Below are 20,979 nucleotides of genomic sequence, written 5' to 3' on the forward strand. Positions count from 1 at the left end.
ATCATTATCATTCCCAACCTCACCAATGTTTTGCTTGTCACCCTCATCGTCTGTGTTGTTATCATCCTCGTCCTCATCATTGCCTGCTACATCGGCATCATCAATGTTGCTCCATATGATCTGCTCAATACTAGTAGCCATGGGTATGTCGTGGACATCATCAAAGGTGATGGGGAGGGAGATAAGTTCATCCATGGTGAGTCCGTAGAGTTTATCTCTAAGAAAGGCAATGTCGACGATGGTGCCCAAGTCCACGGGAGCTGTTTCCGGCTGTGGTAACAACACACCTTTCCCTCGCTGCATTGAAAATATAGGGAGATCCAGGTTGTTGGTCATAACCACGATGAGGTCATCAGGGGTTGATCGCATGAGCACCTTGCGGATCTCAAACAACTCGGAGACATCGCCGATGACGGCGTCCAGCTCCGGGAGCGGCACGGTTGCCCTTGAGAAAGGATTGTGCAAGAAGTAGGCATGCCTTCCCTCGCCGTCCATGCAGTCGAGGGCGAGCCAGCTGTCGGTGGAGCCCACGCATCGCAGATTCTTGGGGAAGGAGGCGATCGGTTCCGGCCAGACGTCGGATAACTCCGGAGGGAGGTTTTCGAGGAAGAAGCCGCCCGGGAGCACGACCCACGGGTGTTGCCGCCGCGGAGGGAAGACCGAGCGCCAGATATGGCGCCATGGTGGTGGCTGGCGTTGGGAGGTCGGGGGAGACGATATCGGTAAGCGGTCGACGCTGATCGAAGGTAGCAGTGTTCCGGGAGACGAAACGGAGTACCAGGAACGGCACACTGCGTCGACCCATGGTAGCTGCCGCGTGTCGGGGTAGGGGGCCGAGCGCCAGGAACGGCACACGGAGCTGAAGCGGGCGCGGTCGGCCGGGTCTGGGAGGCTGGCGACGATGAGGCCTAGGAGGTCCAGTGGGAGTTCGGACCACGGCGGCGGCGGCGAGGGAACGCTGGGCCACGAACGGCAGGTCGCGCGGAGGCCCGCGACGACGGGGCCGAGGAGCTTTTCCGGCCACGGTGACGGCGATGCCATCTATCTATGCTGCTGCTTGATTAGTACTCGAGTATCTGACAAAGTAATAATATGCAAGTTGATTGGGTAGGGCATAGAGGAGTTGGCTCCTGACCGGGATTCATGGTCGGATTGAAACTTGCTTGGTGACGGATACTACTTGTTTGTTGTGGACGCGTCACACCGGATCGAGAGCTTGGTTGTCCCGAGCTGGCACGGCCGCCTTGCGAACGAACGGACACAGCGGAATTTCCGATCTGACAGGTAACAGCTCACCTCGCTGCTTAAAACCAGGTTCAAATTTCTGGCTAGTTGGCTCGCCAAGCAGCTCGACTCCGCATGATTATCATTCTCAAGTCTTAACCAACCCACGAAGCATGTTGCACCTTGCACGCACATGGCGAATCCGAGGGTCGGTGCAGAATAAGAACTCCACACACGAGGCATTTTATTTCAGCAAACCATCTCATCCATGATCTCACGAGACAAGACAATGATCGGGCAAAGTCTTAGTCGCACGGAAGACGGGCACAACAAAAACCGCAACATGATGCACTTGTCGTCCACTATGCACATGCAAGTAGCCTCCTCGAAGCACATTACCAAAGCATCTACAGCACCTACCAACAACATCCGCACGGCAACCCACCCAGGCCAAATACATATGCATATGCTCTGGTGGAAGTCTGCATCGCTACGCTCAAGAATTACATCCATACTCGGTCCATCCCTACAAAGTTGCCAAGTCAGTTCTATATGATACACGCTGTCATGTTTTCAGTCCCGCTTCGTGATCTTCGAGATGTATGCTCTGCCGACGACCACCCCGAGGTACGACGCCGCGGTGACGGCGAGCCCGGCGAGAAGGATGAGCCTGTCGGAGGTCGTGGACTGCACCGCGTAGACCCTCAGGCTGATGGTGTTCCAGTAGCTCTCGGTCCATATGGGGTCCGCGGCACCCATGGGGTCAGAAGAGTTTGCCGGTAGAACGTGCCAGGCGTTGTCCTCGAACTTCAGCCTGGTTGAATAGGCAGGGGCGTACCTAAACAAGCGACCAAAAGTACAGCAATTCAGACAAGCAACAACACGTTGACCAAATAAGAATGACATAAGGTTGAAGCTAGCTACACGGTCGATAACTAACACAAGCAAGTAAAATGAGAGTAATTCGGTATCATAGCTTGTTCTTTCGTAGCAGCCGAGCACGACGCACAAAACTAGGTGCATTATAGACACCTTACTTCGTCAGTTTATAAGTTTTCACCTAATGATCACTAAACTGCTCATGTATCAACACACAGCGCTGATTTGATTTCTACATAACGGAAGGGGCATGTGTGCCACAACAGAAAATTTTACCTTGTTGTCGATACAACGCACCGGCCTCCACCCTCCACTTCTCCCCCTACGCATACTTCACTTTCGTTGTTGCACTTCCCAGTACAAGAGCTTACATTGCTTGCCAAAGTAGAAGTTCTGTCTGCCAAGAAGTTCCATATGAACCGGGAGGTATCATCTGCATATGAAGGAAACTGCGTGCTAGAAGGTGAGTCCTGGAAAACACCGACATAGTGACTTGGGCAGGCATTACTTGGAGAAATGAAGCTCTTCGCGATGCCACAAGAAAGACCAGGATCACAGGTCAGTAGACATCCAATCAATTCTTCTACCAGTGTAACATTCACTTTTATAGTGTTCAGTGTCATGAGATCGACGGTCATATCAGCAGTAGCAAGAATGTACAATGACCTGGCAACCAAAGCAGCAGCTGCTGCTATTGATGAGGAATTGATGTTTGCTGTGGGAAAAAAGAAAAACATTACAGATTCATAACTACCTTTGGTGAGACAAATGGCCACATCTATGAACGGTCAACTTACCAGGGCTGTCCAAATGGCTGTGATAAAATCTATTGGAAAACTGGGAATCGAAGTCCTCTAACACAACTCCTGAAGTTGATGTATTCTGCATGGATGGGTCAACAGAAAACAGACTATGACACAACAGTCCTCAAAGAGAATAGCAAGGAAAAAAAGAGATCAGATTTGGAAAGTTAAATTCCCAGGGTTTAATGAAGCCAATGGCTATTACCTTTCTCATGAATGACATCAATGAAGATGGTGGTACACCAGGGTTTGATGAAGCTGCTGGTTTTACTTTGACGTTATCAGAGCCAAGTGAATCACTGCCACTTTGGAGACCATCTAAAATCTTCTTTGAAATTGATGAATTCTGTACAAGCAGAAGATACATATGAACAAGATGGAACTTTTTCTTATTGTTTCTAGCCCCCAAATTCGAAAATAGAACCCCAATTACAGGTACAAGCACAGCTATCAATTGGACTCCCAGTGTGTTGTACTCAAGAAACAACAATTACTCTGACAGATCTCTTCACAGCTAAATATCTTCATAGAGTAATGTTTAGAAACATATTCGGTACAAATTTGACAAATATTGTTCAACCAATACAGTACAAGGATCACAGGCAAAAAAAGTCATGCACAACGACGCCCCACGGATCTCATGTATCTCAAAAGAGGCATTTGTTTATCCAACATTTTAACAACTACAAGATGAGTTTTTACCACTACAACACCGCCATGAATCTAGAAAACCAGTTTGCATAATATGTCAAGAACAATTAGCAAGAAAAATATAGTTATAATCTCTACAGCCAATATGGTGAGCTAAAATATCGCCATACTACCTAGCAATATATTAATTTGCGTCATGCGTGATTCAAAGAATCATTACCCTTGAAGCATGTGCATAAAATAATGTATCTCCTTGGCTTATGCCCTTGCCAACTGAACCAATCTCCAGTACCTGAATTATGTTCACAAACAGCTTGTTACAAAAATTAAGCATGATAGGTATACAATTGTGAAATAACAGAAAGATATAGCAGTAATGCAGTATAGCACTCAAGAGACTTAAAACATATAGTAAATCCATTGCATCAATGTAAATTCATTATATCCCATAAACAAAAATATGCAGAAATGCATGAAGAGTGAAAAAGATGTCTCTAGGAAAACTCATCTATATGGAAACATATAGACGATGCGCATATATCATAGTTTATGAAAAAGATGTCCCTAGGAAAACTCATCTATATGGAAACATATATCATAGTTTGATGACGCAATTGCTAGTGCCCTCAAATCAGGTACTCACCTGCTCAATCATTGAGCTGTTAATGCCATTCACAGAATCATCACCTTCATCCAGTTCTTGTAAGAATTTTCTGCTACCAAGATAACCCCATGCTTCACCATCAAAAGCAGCAAATACAAGCTGCAATACATATGGGATGATGTTAGGAACAAGAACCATGATGGCTTAGGAGCCAATCACCAGTTCACCACAAATTTGTTCCTAATCAGATGTCAAACACATTGAATCTACTGATTCAATGCATAACTAAGAACGTAGAGGAAGATACCAAAAGCTGCATGCTCTCAATATAGCAAAGAATATAAATGGACGGATGAGATGTACAGGACACCGGTGATAACATGGAACCAACTAATAAAGCATTTTTCGGTCGTACAGTACCTGTTTCTTGAGTTTGCCTAGATCATGAAGGTGAGAAAGAGCATCAACAGCAGTGAGCAAAGCAATCAATCCCTGTGTAAAATTTAATATTATTGTGTAACGCAAATAAGAAATACAAACAAGACAATCATGTGTCTCTACTACTTACTGATATGGGAGAATCAGCACCCAGACTACGGTCCCTAAAGAACGATGCAGAATCCTGGGATGCAACGACCATTATTATTGGTTTCTGATGCTCTGCTGATGCATTGCTCATTGGTGGTAACGAAGCCCACACACTGCCCCTCAAACACGAGGATCATAAGTTGACGTAAAAAGAGAAGATAAAACAACATGTGAGGTAGACATCTTGGAACTCTACTATATGCATAAAATTGTGAACATAAGAGCAGGATGCCTTATGCAAGAAAGGAAGTACCGACCTCTGTCCTCCTAAGGGCAAGCACGACTGCTCTTTGAGGCAGGACTCTGAACCATTTGTTTCAGCTTTAGTTGTCTGTGGTTCATGCAATTTTAGAAGTATACAATACATGCATCATTGACAATACTTCTATTATCAATAAATAAACATGGACTGATAGAAGTAAAGAGAAATGGCCAGAAAAAACTCCGAACCTGCATAACAAGGTCAAATTCCGCTACATTTGCTTGATATCCATTGTTAGACTTCTCATTCTTGTCCGCAATCTGTTATCAACAGCAATGCCCAATTATATAGGCTTGTAACTTTTGGTTAATTTTGAAATAAATAAAAGCAGATGGAATACCTTTCGCATAGTCTGCGTGCTCTCCTCTGAAAGTAGAAACACGGGAAAATCATATCTGTTCCACATAATACCTGACCCCTACAAGGTAAAACTGTACCGTTAACAGAGGTATACTGGAAGCACAATAAAAGCTTTTGCATTAAAGGGGTACTACACATTTAACTATTTTTTTGAACTGAACAGCACGTTTAACAATTGAAGGGTTAATCTCCTTTCCGAAAAAAAGAAAAAAAAATTCTTGAAGGGTGGTAGTATTCCAATAAAACCTAAAACTTACAGCAGGATTCCAATCATGGCTGACATTTGAGTATGGTGCAAAATCCTCTTGTGGAAATTTTCTATCCGGTGACAACTCTACAGTCAGAAACAGAACATTTTCTTGGTGATAAGACAACAAGACATACAAAGAGCACACGAAAAATAGGGAGATACTTCCACTGACCTAGTAACTTGTCACCATTTGATTCAACCAGTACACCGGCAACCTTATGGTAAAGTTCTGGATCATTGGATACCCTGCACAAGAACATACAAAAACTACCAAATGTTACCATCTCTCAACGTGTCAAGGGCAATGCAGCTATGAAAGAAAATCACAAATATTATGTAACTTCAGTATCTCAGTTGTCCCATCAAGGAAGAGACACGAAAACTTCATTTTTCACTGGCATGCACAAACATTATAAAAACATCTGCAATTATCTAAGCACAGGATTTAACAAATCTGATCTTATACCTCAGAAAGAAAGCTGGCATCTGATCCAAGGGAAGAAGAACCGCAGACGGTTGAGCCAACTGGTCATCGCTGTTTTTGAATCTTACAATCGGTGCAATAACCAGGCTGTGCCCAGGATCTGATTAAATAGAAGAGACACTGAGAACCAATTACACTTCACAACACAGACTTGTTGAAGATTGCTATGGTCACAGAACATCACATCCATTCTATAAGCATACAGCATTAGGGGAAACAAAGATACTCACTAGAGCAGCCGATTTCACCAGAAAGATTAAGCAGCCTGACACAAGGGAAGCTTTCAATGTTTACATACATTGCCTTCACAAGATCTGGAACAGATTCCAGTGTAGCAGCATCTCCTAGAAAAACATAAAGGCAACATGAACCTCTGCTACAGTACATCAAGTGAGGAGAAAAATAATTTAACAGAGTTACTAGCTATAGAGAAGCCAGAACTTGTGACACTGTTTTGCGAATCTATCTCCAAGCTATGCAAGCACATGACACGAGCAAAAAAGTATGCAAGCATGTAAAAGCAACCATGCTAGTTTTGTAACCAAATCGCCTGTCATAACAGCACACAATCTCACTCCACCAACTCAATATCAGAATTGGAATAAGCAATTCAACGCCAACCTCAAACATTCGTAGTTGTAACTAGTAAGGCACCATGATGCATTTTTCTTGCAAATGTGAAGTCTGGGTGTGGTTCTAGTGTAGTCACAATAGCAGAAGTTCTAGAACTGAGATAGCACAAGCCGCGGACACATATCGAAGCAACTACCAATCCATTATCAGTTAATAAGCACAGCAGCAGCTTGCCAAACCAAAGCTTACAACTAGTAGCTAACAAGGCCCACTACTTGGTTCACCTACAGGTTGAGACGGACGACCTAATCCCCATGCGGATTCACCCTAGAAGCTTAGCCGCAGCGAACGGAAGGCTCTGAGGAAGCGTGAGATCGCCTCGATTGGACTCAATTCTTACATAAAATAAGCACGGCGAACTAGGCGAGGATTACTTTTGCTTTTGCTTTGAGAAGGAGGGTTTTGGATGGGGCGAGGGGCACGGAGGACCAACTCACCGGAGACGGCGGGGGCGAGGAACACGAGGACGGCGCAGGCGAGGGCCGCGAGGAGGGGAGCCGCGGAGCCGGCCGCCATGGCGGACGCGGCGGCGATCTGAGGCTCAGGGGGCGGACGAGGCAGAGGCCGTCGTCGTCTCGTCTCTGACCGGAACCGGAAGGCGGAAGAGGCCACCACCAGGCTAGAGAGAAAGGTTCGTGGGCTAGTGGGCCCTTATGGCCGTTTCCGTCTCATTCTTGCGGCTTCGCGACACTTAAGCCCAACACGGCCCTACGCCCTAGCCGAGCGCCACACCCGCGCCGGCGCCGCCATCCCCTGTTGCTCTCCTCCGTTGGCGCCGCCCCCTCCCTCCTCCGTCACCCCTCTCGGCCTACCTGCCCGGAGTCCGCCCTCCGGCGTGCCGCGGCCAAGCTCCAATCTCCACGCGGCAGACCTCGGCGGCGACAGCTGCGGTGTGCGGTGTGAGTTTCCGGCCGCCTTACTCGCATACTTGGCGCTCTGTATCTGCGGTCTCTGATGCTTCTCGCAGGTCGCAGTTCGAGCATGGAGAAGGAGGATAGCAACGCGCTGATCTTGCCCTGCAAGAGGAAGAACAAAGCCCAAGGGAAAGGCAAGGTAATCATAATAATGGGTGCATTTTATCTGCCCCCCGTGTCTTGGTTTCCCTTCTGACCAGATGCTAGTATGTGATTGTGTTTTCTGGATTGCTAGGATGGCAACAAGAACAAGACCAAGGAAGATGCTAAGATGAGCAAGACTCGGCTTAAAAAGCTGCAGAAATTGGAGGTTGATAGCAACGCGCTGATTTTGCCCTGCAAGACGAAGAACAAATCGCAAGGGAAAGGCAAGGTAATAATAACAATGGGTGCATTTTATCTGCCCCACGTGCCTTGGTTTCCCTTCTGATCAGATGCTAGTATGTGATTGTGTGAACCTCTGTTTTCTGGATTGCTAGGATGGCAACAAGAACAAGAACAAGGAAGATGCTAAGATGAGCAAGACTCAGCTCAAAAAGCTGCAGAAATTGGAGGTTGGGACTTCTTCTGTTGCTAGCCAGCTTTGGTGTTTGTATCAGTATATGTTAATGCCGGTCTGACTGTTCGCAGGAGGACAAACAAAAGAAGGCGCTGCAAGCTCAAAGCATCGGGACTTTGCAGTATGTCTTGAACTTGTCATGTTTACTTTCTGTGCTGGTTTCTATTTCTTTCTGACGATTATGTATGATAATGGCCCTGCGCAATAGGAAGCACAGGATCGCTGATGAGGCATACTCACTGCTGCACACTTCGGGGTCTATTGGTCAAGTACGGTGGCTCTATCTGCACCACCTGGATCAGTTCCTTTCGCATTGCAGGATTATTTTCCTCATGGTATTTTGTTGCACTGCAGGCTGCGACTATGAAAGAAAAACGTAGGCGTGCCATGCAGTTGTGCAAGGCTGGTTTAGATGTCCCTGAAGAACTTTCGCTATTCAAGAAAAACTCTGATCAGAAAGGAGTTCCAGTTCCTGAAAACACTGAAGATGTGCCGGAAGCTTGCCCAGTGAAGTTAGTTCAGAGCACAAAACTTTATCATCCTGGTAGTGAACGAAAGAATCATGAGAGTGATGCAGTGAAGCCTAACATGGGTATTGGTGTGAGCATTCTGGATCAAAAAACTGAAGAGACTAATGCTGATGTTGACAATTCAGCACATCAGAGCATTCCAAAACAAAAAACTGAAAAGACTAATGATGATGATGACATTTTGGTACATCCGACAGTTCGTTCATCTGTGCCAAGTTGCTCTGGTGTAGAGATTGATATCCAGGTGACTGGTCCGCATCTGAAATATATTCGTCTCAGAAAGCTGGTGCCATGTTCTGACTTAACTGAATTATTATCCTTCTCCTGTTTTTGTTAGGATAAAGAGCCACAACAAGGTGAAGCCGCTGTACAGGAGTGCTTCAGTTCTCCCATTGTTGTGCATGTGTCAAGACCACATGAGGTTGAGAAGGCGAGGAGGGATCTCCCAATAATAATGATGGAGCAGGAAATAATGGAAGCTATCTATGAAAATTCAGTGGTAATTCTGTGCGGAGAAACGGGCTGTGGTAAAACTACTCAGGTCCCTCAGGTGAGTGTGCTCACACATGGCGCCTCTTAAACATTTGTTTAAGCTAGGAGTTCTGATCCTTTAGGCTTGTATTAAGCATCTACCAAGTTTTTCATTGCTCTCTATGCTATTTGTTCTGCAGTTCTTATATGAAGCCGGCTTTGGCACAAGCAATCGAGCTGATAGAAAAGGGATGATTGGTATCACCCAGCCACGGCGTGTTGCTGTTCTTGCCACATCCAAGAGGGTATCTTATGAGTTAGGACTGAAGCTAGGAAAGGAGGTTGGTTTTCAAGTTAGACATGACAAGCAGGTGGGAAATAAATGCTCCATCAAGTTCATGACAGATGGCATTTTGCTACGAGAGGTCCAGGTTGTGTATCTGTTTGTTTTTCCTTGTTACTTCTATCAGTCTATTTATTATTCAATATCATGTCTTCATTAAAGTTTCGTGTTTGTTGTAATAAACTGATAACTGGTGCTAAATTATTATTCCACAACCAGAAATGCATCAAAAGCCATAACTGCAGATGAGATGACTCAAATTTATGAATAACTTTAGTGAGGTTTAAACTTTGGTTAAGTCTGATCGCTCATTCAGTTGTCTTCTGTAACTCTATCGTTCACAATCAGTTGTCTTCCGTAATTTTATAATTTGCACAATTTTTTTTTTTTGTAAAACAAGTCATTTGCTGTTCTGAAATTCATATGCATCTCTTTAATTGAAGCTGTGTCTGTAATAAAGATTGAAACTCCTTATCAGATGGCTTAGTGTTCTTCTGCAGAGTGACTTTCTGTTGAAGCACTATTCGGTGATCATCTTGGACGAGGCACATGAAAGGAGTTTGAACACAGATATACTTATTGGGATGCTTTCTAGAGTTATAAAGGCACGCAAGGTAGAAACTCAAGAGCTTACCTCATCTTCATTTTGATGAAAGGTAAAACATACAGCCATTGCTAACTTCTGTGCATATGAAAGTTTGTGTATGCAGACCAACAGAAACAAATACGCTCTGGAATGAAGATTGATCCGGCAGATATGGTTAGTCAGTTGAAAGTGGTCCTGATGAGTGCTACCTTGCAATTAAAAGACTTTATTTCAAACAGAAGATTGTTTGATGTGATTCCACCAGCTGTAGAGGTGCCAACACGACAATTTCCAGTAACAGTTCACTTCGCAAAGAGGACACATGATGATTATTTAGCGCAAGCTTATAAGAAAGTTCTGTCGATCCACAAGAGTCTACCACCAGGAGGAATCCTTGTATTTGTTACTGGACAACGAGAAGTGGATTATTTATGTAAGAAATTGCAAAGAGCATCCAAGCGGCAAATTGGTAAGAAGTCTGAAATGGTTGGAGACGAGTATGGTTCAAGACCAGAAGTAGAAGAGAAGGAAATTTTTGAAGCATATGATATTGATAGAACTGAACCTGAGCACCAAGACGGCATATTTTCCTCATATGGTGAAGATGAAACGGATGATGAGCTAAATGTTGCTTCTTCTGATGCTGAAACAGAGAGTGAGATGGATACTGACAGTGATGAGGAGGATTCTGTTGCACATGAAACCGCAGAAGAAGATGGACCAGTGTTATCATTTTTAAAAGGTGCTGAGAGTTCATCTGTACTGAAGGCATCCTTTAAAGCTATATCAGGACAACCAGAAACTGCTGAGGAAGCGAGCAATGCTACAATTGCAGAAAAGTCAGGTCCTTCTGCTTCGCGTGCTAGGCTCCGTGTTTTACCACTTTATGCAATGCTACCAGCTTCGCAGCAGCTTAGAGTATTCCACGATATTCCTGAAGGGGAAAGATTAGTTGTTGTGGCAACTAATGTTGCAGAAACATCTTTAACAATTCCTGGCATAACATATGTGGTCGATACTGGAAAAGAAAAGGTTAAGAACTATGACCATGCTACTGGGATGGCAAGTTATGAAGTACAGTGGATAAGCAAGGCATCAGCATCCCAACGTGCTGGGAGAGCTGGAAGAACTGGGCCTGGGCACTGTTACCGTCTCTACTCAGGTGCAGCATACAGTAAAGATGATTTATTTCCTGATTTCACTGAGCCGGAGATCAAGAAAATGCCAGTTGAAGGCATTGTGCTTATGCTCAAGTCTATGAATATTGTTAAGGTAATGTGCTTAAAAGTCATTTATCTTTTTCATTAATCATCTTTTTCTGAATGTGTTGCCTTTTGTGCTAAATTTCATGCAAAATATTAATAATCACAGGTTGAAAACTTTCCTTTCCCTACGCCTCCTAACAAGGAAAGTTTGGTTGAAGCTCAGCATTGCTTGAAGATATTGGAAGCAGTTGACAACCAAGAAAAACTTACATCAATGGGAAAGGCTATGGCGCAATACCCAATGAGCCCACGACATTCTCGTCTTCTTCTGACAATAATTAAAATGTTGAAGAGTCAGGAAGGATGTGCTAGATCTAACCTCATATTGGGATATGCAACTGCTGCTGCATCAGCTTTAAGTTATACCAATCCTTTTCAAGTTCAGGGCAACACTGATAGAGAAACAAATGAAGATGGCCCTGATCCAGAACATAAGGATCGACATGAAAGGAAGAGTCAGAAGAAGCTCAAAGCCATGGTTCGAGAAGCACGGAAAGATTTTTCCATCCCTAGCAGTGATGCTTTAACCATTTCCCATGCTTTACGGTCATTTGAGTGTTCTAAAAACCGAGTTGAGTTCTGCAGAGACTACTCGCTTCACCTGAAAACAATGGAAGAGATGTCAAAATTGAGAAAGCAGCTTCTTCGATTAATATTTAACTATAGCAAATTTTGTGATGAATTTGCTTGGAATTTTGGAGGCTCTCAGGATGTTGAACAGGCCTGGGGGAGTGAAACCAACAAAAAGCCAATGCTGAATGAAGAGGAAATTCTGGGGCAAGGAATATGTGCTGGGTGGGCTGATAGGGTTGCAAAGAAGATCAACACTTTCTCTGGATTGTCAAAAGAGGATCGAAAGGTTCGAGCTGCACGTTATCAATCTTGCGCTCTCAATGATATAATATATCTAAACCGATCATCTTCTGTTGCCCAAATTCCACCAGACTATGTAGTTTACTCCGAACTACTAAATACAAAGAGATCATACATGTATGGTGTGACCAGTGTAAAGCCAGGATGGCTTTTGAAATATGCTAGTTCTCTCTGCACCTTCTCAGCACCGCTGGAGGATCCAAAGCCCTACTATGAGCCTCAGAATGACCAGGTCTACTGTTATGTCAGTCCCATCTTTTGTCGACATAATTGGCAGCTTCCACTGCACAGTTTACCCATCAAAGATGCCACCCGTCGGGTGCAGATATTTGCATGGGCTTTGCTTAAAGGGGATGTCTTGCCATGTCTAAGGGTGGTTCAAAAGTTCCTGGCTCTGTCACCATCTGTTGTCCTGGGGCCTGCCAGCCAAAGAAGAGTTGGAGATCTTCTTAGCAGGATGAGTAAAAAGACAATATATAGCCGGGCAGCATTAAGAGATGCATGGAATACTGACCCAGATTTTCTTTATCCCGAGATTCAGGCGTGGATCCAGGATAAATATCAGAGCCAGCTTGGAGAAATATGGGAACAAATGCACCGAGAAGTTTGCCTCGAGGGGCGCGAACTTTTCCCGAAGAGGTTCAAGAAAGTTAAAGGGTAATCAATTAGAACAGATCGTGTTGTAATTGCTTGACTGATGGAAGCTGATTTGTGGTTAGAGCTTTCATGAGGTAACCTACGAAGCCACTCATCTATTACTGCCCTCTACTTCATTTACTCAAATAGATGTGAAAGTAACAGTGAAGCATTCGATGTAATGAACAGTAAGGTTGATATAGCTCGTGATGAAAACTATAACAAAGTAGGATATACGCTGTTGAACCTGCACATTTTCTCTCTGGCTGTGCAGATGTTTGTCTCTTAATGTAAAGTAGATTTATTCGTTGCATCGCCGCCATCTTTCGGGAGTGACTAGGATAGAAACACGGCCTCTGGTGAAAAAGTACAAAAAATTAATATGAGCCATCGGATTGGAATTGAATGGCACAGATCTTTGTGGAGGTAGTTGTACGCATAAGTACACGCTTCTGTGCAAAAAGGGCACTCACTTCTAGTTATTTTCTAGCCAATATCCTTCTTCTTCCTCCGCAGTGGCAGCACAGCCCCCAAATTTCCCAAACCTAATGGAGTTACAACCCCCTTCCCTCTTGCTTGCCGATGACCACTGCGACAGCGGTCCAGATCCTTTGCCAAGCTCCAGCGCCGGGTTGTGCAACTCGCTTCTTCCCCATCTGAGGCTTCAGCATCTCGCATACGGCAAACCAGTGGTGGGTTTCCCTGCCTCCTCCCCCTTTCAAGATCTAGCAGCAGCTCATCGGCGGCAAGGCGGTGCTGGGCTCCTGGCCTCCTTTCCCTCCCAGGCTCCTCCTCACTCTTTCTTTTCTGCAGTGCTATGCCGTCAGTGACATTTCTTGTTACTTGATGGCGAGGCAATGATACACCTACGACTGATAAGGAAACTTGCAAGGTTTTCTGTTGTTAACATGGACTGGGGTCGTATTTAGGCGCTTTCAATAATTCATTAATTCTATTGTCTTGATATGTAATCTCTCCGCCAAAACTATTTTAGCCATGCTCAAAGTACAGTTTTTTTAATTAAAGTAGCTTGAGAATCAACCTTGAAAGAATGTGTTTTAGGCCAAACTTGTATGTGTTCTCTGTGGGGTTAACAATTCTTTTTTGTTTAGCATTCCTGTGTTTATTACAGACTTCTATAAACTCTCAGGGATTTTTGCATTGCAATTTTGTAAATAGATGCCGGTAAACAAGAGTTTAGTTAGAAAATATACTTTGTTTTGCTGATTTGGTAGGACGAAGTACGAACATAAATTCATGTTGTTTGCCTTAAAAAGGTCTAATAGTTTCTATTCTTTTTGTAGTTATTCAGGAGTAAGAATAAAATCTCAAGGGATATGAAACCACTCCGTTGTTTGGTCTATATATCCCCACATAATGATGACCCATTCTTAAAAACGGCCATATCTATTTACTCAAATCACCACAAGTATCATAATTTCTTTGTGCCTTACGTGCCAATTGCAAAGTGCCTGACCAATAAGAGGTGCTTGTAAGCTGTTACAGCAGTGGAAACCAACACCTTCAGTTCACGTGCAAAACACTGTGGCCTGCACTTGTAGTGCTGCTGTCAGCAGAGTTTTGTGCATTAAGGGAATGGTGGGGCATAAGCATAATTAGCAGAAAATGTCCATGAGAGGAAACAAATGGCTGATTGTTTTAACCCACTTGGGCTTGGTTCAGGATAGACCTTCAGGTGGTAAGCAGCCGTTGAGCCATCAAACTTATGATGTAATATCAATACATCAGTACAACCAGTTTGTAAGTTGTGTGCATTAAGCAAGTCTTATTGGGATGTATGAGCTGTGAAAATTGACTTTAACTGAAGTTTCAATCTAACAAAACAATGAGAAGTTGGAACTCGCGACGACATTGAACTGCACCTTCACTTTGCTGTTGATACAAGTGATCCTTTATTGTCAAGCTGTGAATATATTTTGCCGTATGGTTTACTTTGTGCTGCAGCATCAAGTCGTTACTTTTGGCATTTACGAGCTAGCAAAAGAAGTTGAATTGCATTCTTAATTGTTCAATGCAGAAATGAAGTGTTATTCGACACTAGCATTTTGTAATATATAAATAGAAGTGTTATGGGAACCTTGGAAGTTGTGACGCATTCTCCAAATAGATAAATCGCAGCCTCACTTGATGCATAATATGAGACCCAAAATTAGCTGCTGCAAAAGGTGAAAAATTTAAGGAAGTTGAGCTACTATTTTCTGTTGCAGCAGTAGGGAAACTAACTGTTGTGATAAACTGAGTTGAAATATACACAGAAACCATGATGGTCTTATTCATTATTCGTATAACCATTATGTGGTACTCCCTCCGTTCCAAATTACTCGTCGTGGTTTTAGTTCAAAGGGAGTAGTTACTACCCAGCAAGCGCTACAGAAATGTAGGTGCATGACTGAACCATAATTCAAAGCTTTACAACCTTTCAGCCCGTCAGGGAACGTAATTAGTATTTCTATTTCTTGCCTTGTGATGTAAACTATAATTATTTTTCGTGTATTTGTAGATGGATGATGCTCTACAACCGGAAACATCAGGACTAGAAGTGGACAGAAGAAGATTTTCTCAAAGTCTTGCCCTTCCTTAGAGTTGCAGAGAACTTGTCTGCATACACCTATACTTGTCTGTGCTCAACTGAATCGCAAACACAAACAGAAGCAGTGACTGACTAAGGGCAGGGGATTGCTTTAGGATGTTTTGTTTTTTATTTAACATATATTCATCATATATAAGCAGAAAGAAAATTTTCATGTCTAGTACGTAATTTATAGGTAGTGAATGGTTGGAGCTTCCGTGAAGCATCTGATCCCTCTGTTAACGACCATTTCCTGTGATGATGCACTTGATCCTAGTAGCCTTTTAAGGTATCATCTACTCTTGGTATGCGCTGGCCAGTGGCCACTCCATTTTGTGGGCATGGATGCTGGTAGGTAGTATGAGTTGTTGCAGGTTCTGAAGTTAGCAGAAACTATCACGTTATCTAGTGCGTGTGGTCGACATATATAGATTTGTGGTCGAGCGAGTCCTAGTACCGCGTCCCCATGGGCAGCCATGATCCACCGTGGCATCCCGGCGTGCCGTTGGCTTGTAGTGCTGGTGCTGGTGCTCCGGTCCGGGGACAAAATTATTGTTATGACCTAAAAGGCTAACAAAATCCCGATTTGATCTCGTTTCAAAACAAATTTCGATTTTGACCTCTTTGGGTGACGCCAACATCCCTGACGTCTGTGTTGCGAAGCAGACGCCAGGACCCCTGGCGTCTGGCCCCTGGCCTGCACTGCCCGCCTGTCCGTTGACCTGCTGACGTGGCAAAGGGACCAGACGCCAGGGACCCTGGCGTCTGGCCCTGGTAACTAGATAACCCACGGGAGAGTGTATGGGACCCACCCCACACACTTTCCCCAATCCACAACCCGAGCGTGAAGAACACTTGGAGCTCTCATACTCTCTCCTACCCCTCAAGCCCCCCTCAAATCCTCTTCAAAAGGTGCATCCCTTAGGTGGATCTTTCCATCACTTTGTTGCTCTTGGTAATCTCCCTCAAATCATCCAATTATTTTTTGTTAAATCTTGTTATTTTGGTTGCATTTTATACATGTTGGTGGAAGCCTAGTTCATGTTTTCTCCCTTATGTTAGTGTGAATGGCTTGGTTAACTTTGATAATATAGTGATATGCATGGTGTGTAGTAGGAATATATGCTTGTTGAGTAGAAAGATTGGGGGTTAGGGTTAGTTAGTGATTAGGGTTAACTTTGCTTAGTGTGTGTTAATTAGTGAAATTTTTGTGGACATCACCAATAATTTAGTGTTGATATGATTAGGATATAATAAGATGTATTTGGATAAACACCAATTCTCATTGAAGTCTTAAATGCATTCATGTTGTTTTTAGATGGAGAGACTTGTTAATGTTCATTACATGGACAAGGAGGCATTCTTGAGTAACAATGCCGACACGGGTGAGGAACCATTGGTTTTTGATACAAGCCCTAGCTATGAGGATGTTGTTGCAAAAGTGAGACAAGTCTTAAAGTGGATGGACACCAATGTTGATGTTAAGTTAATAGGAAGGTATGATGTTGGAGTTGGAGCCAAATCTCGCTTGAAAAGTATGCCTATCACCTCGGATTTGCATTGGGATGTATACAAGGAAAAAGTTTCCCAATCGGAAGACAAGTCACTTGAATTGTTTGCCACCAAGGTTGAATCTCCTCGTTTTACACTTGATTTGAACCGGCATGTCTCTTCCCCAATGGATGACATGAGCGAGAGGACAATGGTGCCACTTGTTGAGCATAGGGTTGCGTTTGATGCCCCCAATGCTTATCGCCAACCACGTCCCCGTGTACCATCTATTGAAGCAAATAAGGTTGAGTTGTATGCCCCCAATGCTTCTAGCCAACCACCAACTAGCCAAGCAAATGAAGCTGAGGTGGTTGCTAGTGACAAAGTAATTCAAGAGGATGAAGATGCTTATGATGACGACGAAGAGCAAGAGGAAGGGTTTCATGGTAATGATGTTGGTGACTTGGATGCGTACATAGCGCAAAAGGACATGGATCGTGAGTTGCCTTTTAGGCGTCAATATGCGTATGACTCGGATGACGAGGGTCCAGTTGAACAGTTGGACGAGGATGGATTCACAAAGGAGGAAAACCAAATCCACTTTGAGCTGACGGGCTTAGAAAAAAGAACTCACTTGTTTAAAGATCTCAGCCTTGCCCATAAAGCTGTTGTTGACGGTGGAATGAGAATGACGGCGATTGAGCCAACACCATGCCCGGATCCAGGAGAACCAAGGGTGGAGAATGAGGACGAGAATGCTTATTTGAAGAAAGGAGTGAAGTTTCTGAGCTTGCCTATGCTGAAGTTTTGGTTGGCTGAGTATGCCATTCGGAACCATAGGCCATTTTATGTTGAGCACTCCGACATGAAGTTGCGTTACACCATGAAGTGTGAGCAAGAAGGATGCCCATGGAAGGTTCGTGCAAGAAAGCTTAAAGAAACCGAAGAATGGGTGTTAAGAAGTTGTGTTGCCACTCATAGGTGCAAACCGCCATCTAAATGACTTCGAACGACACACCGTCAACTCACATCTGAGTATCTCAGATACAAATGGATGAAAGACATAGGCTTTGATCCCACTGTGAAAGTGAGGTTTCTCATGCGGACGGTGAAAAAACAATTTGGTTATGAAGTCAAGTATGGGAAAGCATGGAAGGCAAAGGAAAATGCTATTAGGATGTTGTATGGTGGTCATGAAGAAGCATACAACCAGCTCCCGAGGTTGTTGGGCGCGATTGCACATAAGAACCCGGGCATGTTTCATGTGGTCGAGGATCACGAGGGAGTGTTCCACCGTGCCTTCTGGAGTTATGGACAATGTGTGGAGGCGTTTCAGCATTGTCGTCCGGTCTTGTCTATAGATGGCACGTTCTTGACCGGTAGATACAAGGGCACACTAATGGTAGCAATGGCACGCTCATCAAACGACAACGTGTTGCCAGTTGCATTTGCTTTGGTGCCTTCCGAGCACCAAGACAACTGAGAGTGGTTCATGGGTCATGTTAGGCACAATGTGATTGGGGCTAGGGAGGTATGCATCATATCGGACCGGCACCATGGCATACTCAAGGCAATGGACATTGTTATTCCAGGATTTTCAAAGCTTCACCACAGATGGTGCATGAGGCATTTCGTGGCCAACTTTTACCGGGCATGTAAGAGCAAGGAGCTCAGCAAAGACCTTACCCATGTATGTGTGGCCTTCACCACCAAAGGTTTCGATGCTCGGTACAACAAACTCTTTGCAGCGGTGAACGAAGGGGGAAAAGATTTCTTAACTAGGAATTTAAGCGAGAAACACAAGTGGGCACGCGCTCATGACGATGGTGGTAGGCGATATGGCGACATGACGAGCAATCTAGTAGAATGTTTCAACAATGTACTGAAGGGTGCTCGTGCATTGCCGGTGACTGCAATAGTGGAGTACACCTTCTTCAAGCTTAATGAGTACTTTTAGAGGCATTCTGAAGAGACTGCAAAATGGATAGGTGAAAAAAAGGATTATCCGGAAAAGGTTGATGAATGGTTGCAGTTACAAGCAAGCAAGTCTTCACGGCAACAAGTTATCATATTCGACAGAATTGAAATGATCTATCAAATTGATGAGCCAGGTGGCACAACACGAGACGGTTTTCAATATGGCGGTGCTGCATTTGAGGTGCGTTTGAAGACTCGGTGGTGCCAGTGCGAGAGGCCTAGTAAGTATCATTGGCCATGCTCGCATTTGATAACGGCGGCGAAGGCGAGAAACATACATGTTTGTGATGGAGAAACCGTGCGGATGCAAGAGTTCCATGTGGAAGCTACTAGGTTGACATGGGCGCCAAGATTTCACCCTTTCTTGGACCAATCGCAGTGGCCTGAGTACCATGGCCCTCATATTAAGCCAGACCCTCTTCTGAAGGTGGAGACCAAGGGTAGAAGGAGAACTAAGAGGTTCAGGGGTGATATGGATGACCTGGCTGGATACACTAGCATGAAACAATTTGGTAGCGCTCATTTCATGGAGGCTCCTGACACTATCAACTATGGGGTGTGCAGTGGAGGTGGACACAATGAGCGGACATGCAAGAAAAGGAAAACAAGTCGTGGAGGTGGCACCGATGGTGAACGAGTTGAAAGAGGTGACGGTGGTGGTGGTCGAGGAAGCACAAGTGACAGAGGTGGTGGTGGTGGTCGTAGAGGGAGCACAAGTGCTAGAGGTGCTAGTGTTCGTAGAGGGAGCACAAGTGTCAGAGGTGCTAGTGTTCGTAGATGGAGTACAAGTGCTAGAGGTGGTGGTCGAGCAAGCACAAGTGCTAGAGGTGGTGGTCGAGCAAGCAAAAGTGTTAGAGGTGGTGGTGGTCGTAGAGCAAGCACAAGTGTTAGAGGTGGTGGTGGTCGTAGAGGAATGGTTGATAATGGATCGGCCTTCGGTTATTTGCATAATCCAGATGGTTGATCTAATAATAATGGTATATTGTTTGTTCCTACAATTCCTATCATTTATTGATTTACTGTATTTACACATTTACTCTCTTTGTGTCTTGTGCTAACAATTGTTCTTTTTGTAGGCATGGCTTCATCCGGTTCCAGGATGAGGCCGGCGTGCGCGGACCAAGAGGACATGCCGAAGACGTGGATGGAGGCCGGTTTGGACAAGGAGAAGGAGAAGGATGTGCCCACACCACCGTGTTGGTGTGGTGATGTTTGCAAGCTGAAGGTGTCCACTGACCGCAAGAAGTCATGGACAGAAGGCAGAAGGTTTTTCGTGTGTCCCAACTATGCACATGATCGTCGAAGGCCAACTAACGCATATGACATACCACCGGTATGTTAGGTGTACATACAAAAAACCTCAACAAGTTTGAACTCATATTACTAACAAAAGACATGATTTTTATGTAGTCGCCTCCTCCACTTTGCAAGTACTTCACTTGGATAGATCACGAGGTACCAAAAGTTGTCCAAGAGGACCAACATCGAGATTACTTACGGAGGCAGCGCCTGTTCGAGGAGTCCTTTGCACGGGGATTGGAGCATGAGCGTCGTGAAAGGGAGAAGAACGAGCACAAGAAGCGTGAGCAAGAGAGGGCACACAAAGAGAAGGAGGCTCGTCAAGAAGAGAGGGCAAGAAAACTTGCAAGGGCTCACGATGCACGAGAGGAGGACGAGGCACGTGACAAGAAGGGAAAGTGGCCCCGTACTACCCAGTAGACAAATGGAAAAGGCACCGGCATCGATGATGGAATTTTGAGACTTTGTTTAATGTATGAAATTGTCATTCGAGACCTTGTGTGGTCATGCACTTGTCATTCGAGACCTTATGTGGTCATGAACTATTTATGTCATTCGAGACATCGTGTGTGATGAATTTGTCATTGAGATTATGTGCAAACTATGTTTGTCATTCGAGACTAGTATGCTTTCTTCATATTTTGGGTTGAGACTAGTATGCTTTCTTCAAATTTTGGGTGGTGAACAGTTGCATTTGGCTCCTGTAG

The 20,979-nt window shown here is 44.4% G+C and overlaps 2 protein-coding genes across 7 annotated transcripts; one reads left to right on the plus strand and one right to left on the minus strand.

Moving 5' to 3' along the window:
• Positions 1-1,514: 1,514 nt before the first annotated feature.
• Positions 1,515-7,330, minus strand: LOC119323522 (nicastrin-like). Of its 2 annotated transcripts, XM_037597202.1 has the most exons (16): positions 7,176-7,330; positions 6,336-6,449; positions 6,088-6,205; positions 5,794-5,867; positions 5,629-5,705; positions 5,352-5,429; positions 5,200-5,271; positions 5,007-5,080; positions 4,730-4,862; positions 4,582-4,653; positions 4,201-4,320; positions 3,778-3,849; positions 3,112-3,252; positions 2,901-2,985; positions 2,380-2,818; positions 1,515-2,062 (listed from the first exon to the last, which is right to left on the minus strand). In XM_037597202.1, exons 1-16 carry the CDS (start codon positions 7,252-7,254, stop codon positions 1,798-1,800), a joined length of 2,013 nt encoding a protein of 670 aa, XP_037453099.1. In that variant the 5' UTR covers positions 7,255-7,330; the 3' UTR covers positions 1,515-1,797. The 2 variants fall into 2 exon arrangements, with proteins under 2 accessions (XP_037453099.1, XP_037453100.1); XM_037597203.1 differs by lacking the exon at positions 7,176-7,330 and having other exon boundaries at positions 6,088-6,225.
• Positions 7,302-15,728, plus strand: LOC119323521 (ATP-dependent RNA helicase DEAH13-like). Of its 5 annotated transcripts, XM_037597198.1 has the most exons (14): positions 7,439-7,637; positions 7,706-7,791; positions 7,888-8,025; positions 8,132-8,206; positions 8,283-8,332; positions 8,420-8,480; positions 8,566-8,985; positions 9,079-9,291; positions 9,413-9,643; positions 10,056-10,169; positions 10,253-11,413; positions 11,513-13,010; positions 14,220-15,101; positions 15,437-15,728. In XM_037597198.1, exons 2-12 carry the CDS (start codon positions 7,720-7,722, stop codon positions 12,938-12,940), a joined length of 3,963 nt encoding a protein of 1,320 aa, XP_037453095.1. In that variant the 5' UTR covers positions 7,439-7,637; positions 7,706-7,719; the 3' UTR covers positions 12,941-13,010; positions 14,220-15,101; positions 15,437-15,728. The 5 variants fall into 5 exon arrangements, with proteins under 5 accessions (XP_037453098.1, XP_037453096.1, XP_037453095.1 ...); XM_037597196.1 differs by lacking the exon at positions 14,220-15,101; XM_037597197.1 differs by lacking the exon at positions 14,220-15,101 and having other exon boundaries at positions 7,713-7,791.
• Positions 15,729-20,979: the final 5,251 nt, after the last annotated feature.

The sequence above is a fragment of the Triticum dicoccoides genome, chromosome 6B, assembly GCF_002162155.2.
Source record: "Triticum dicoccoides isolate Atlit2015 ecotype Zavitan chromosome 6B, WEW_v2.0, whole genome shotgun sequence".
Classification (NCBI taxonomy): domain Eukaryota; kingdom Viridiplantae; phylum Streptophyta; class Magnoliopsida; order Poales; family Poaceae; genus Triticum; species Triticum dicoccoides.

What these genes read in the sequence shown, in the direction of transcription:
- LOC119323522 (XM_037597202.1), bottom strand. Translation starts at nt 7,254, where the DNA reads ATGGCGGCCGGCTCCGCGGCTCCCCTCCTCGCGGCCCTCGCCTGCGCC. An exon ending in ACAGCTCAATGATTGAGCAG is followed by an intron (nt 3,850 to 4,200) that starts GTGAGTACCTGA and finishes AACATAATTCAG; the next exon opens with GTACTGGAGATTGGTTCAGT. An exon ending in TTTATGCACATGCTTCAAGG is followed by an intron (nt 3,253 to 3,777) that starts GTAATGATTCTT and finishes CTGCTTGTACAG; the next exon opens with AATTCATCAATTTCAAAGAA.
- LOC119323521 (XM_037597198.1), top strand. Translation starts at nt 7,720, where the DNA reads ATGGAGAAGGAGGATAGCAACGCGCTGATCTTGCCCTGCAAGAGGAAG. An exon ending in AATCGCAAGGGAAAGGCAAG is followed by an intron (nt 8,026 to 8,131) that starts GTAATAATAACA and finishes CTGGATTGCTAG; the next exon opens with GATGGCAACAAGAACAAGAA. An exon ending in AGTCTATGAATATTGTTAAG is followed by an intron (nt 11,414 to 11,512) that starts GTAATGTGCTTA and finishes TAATAATCACAG; the next exon opens with GTTGAAAACTTTCCTTTCCC.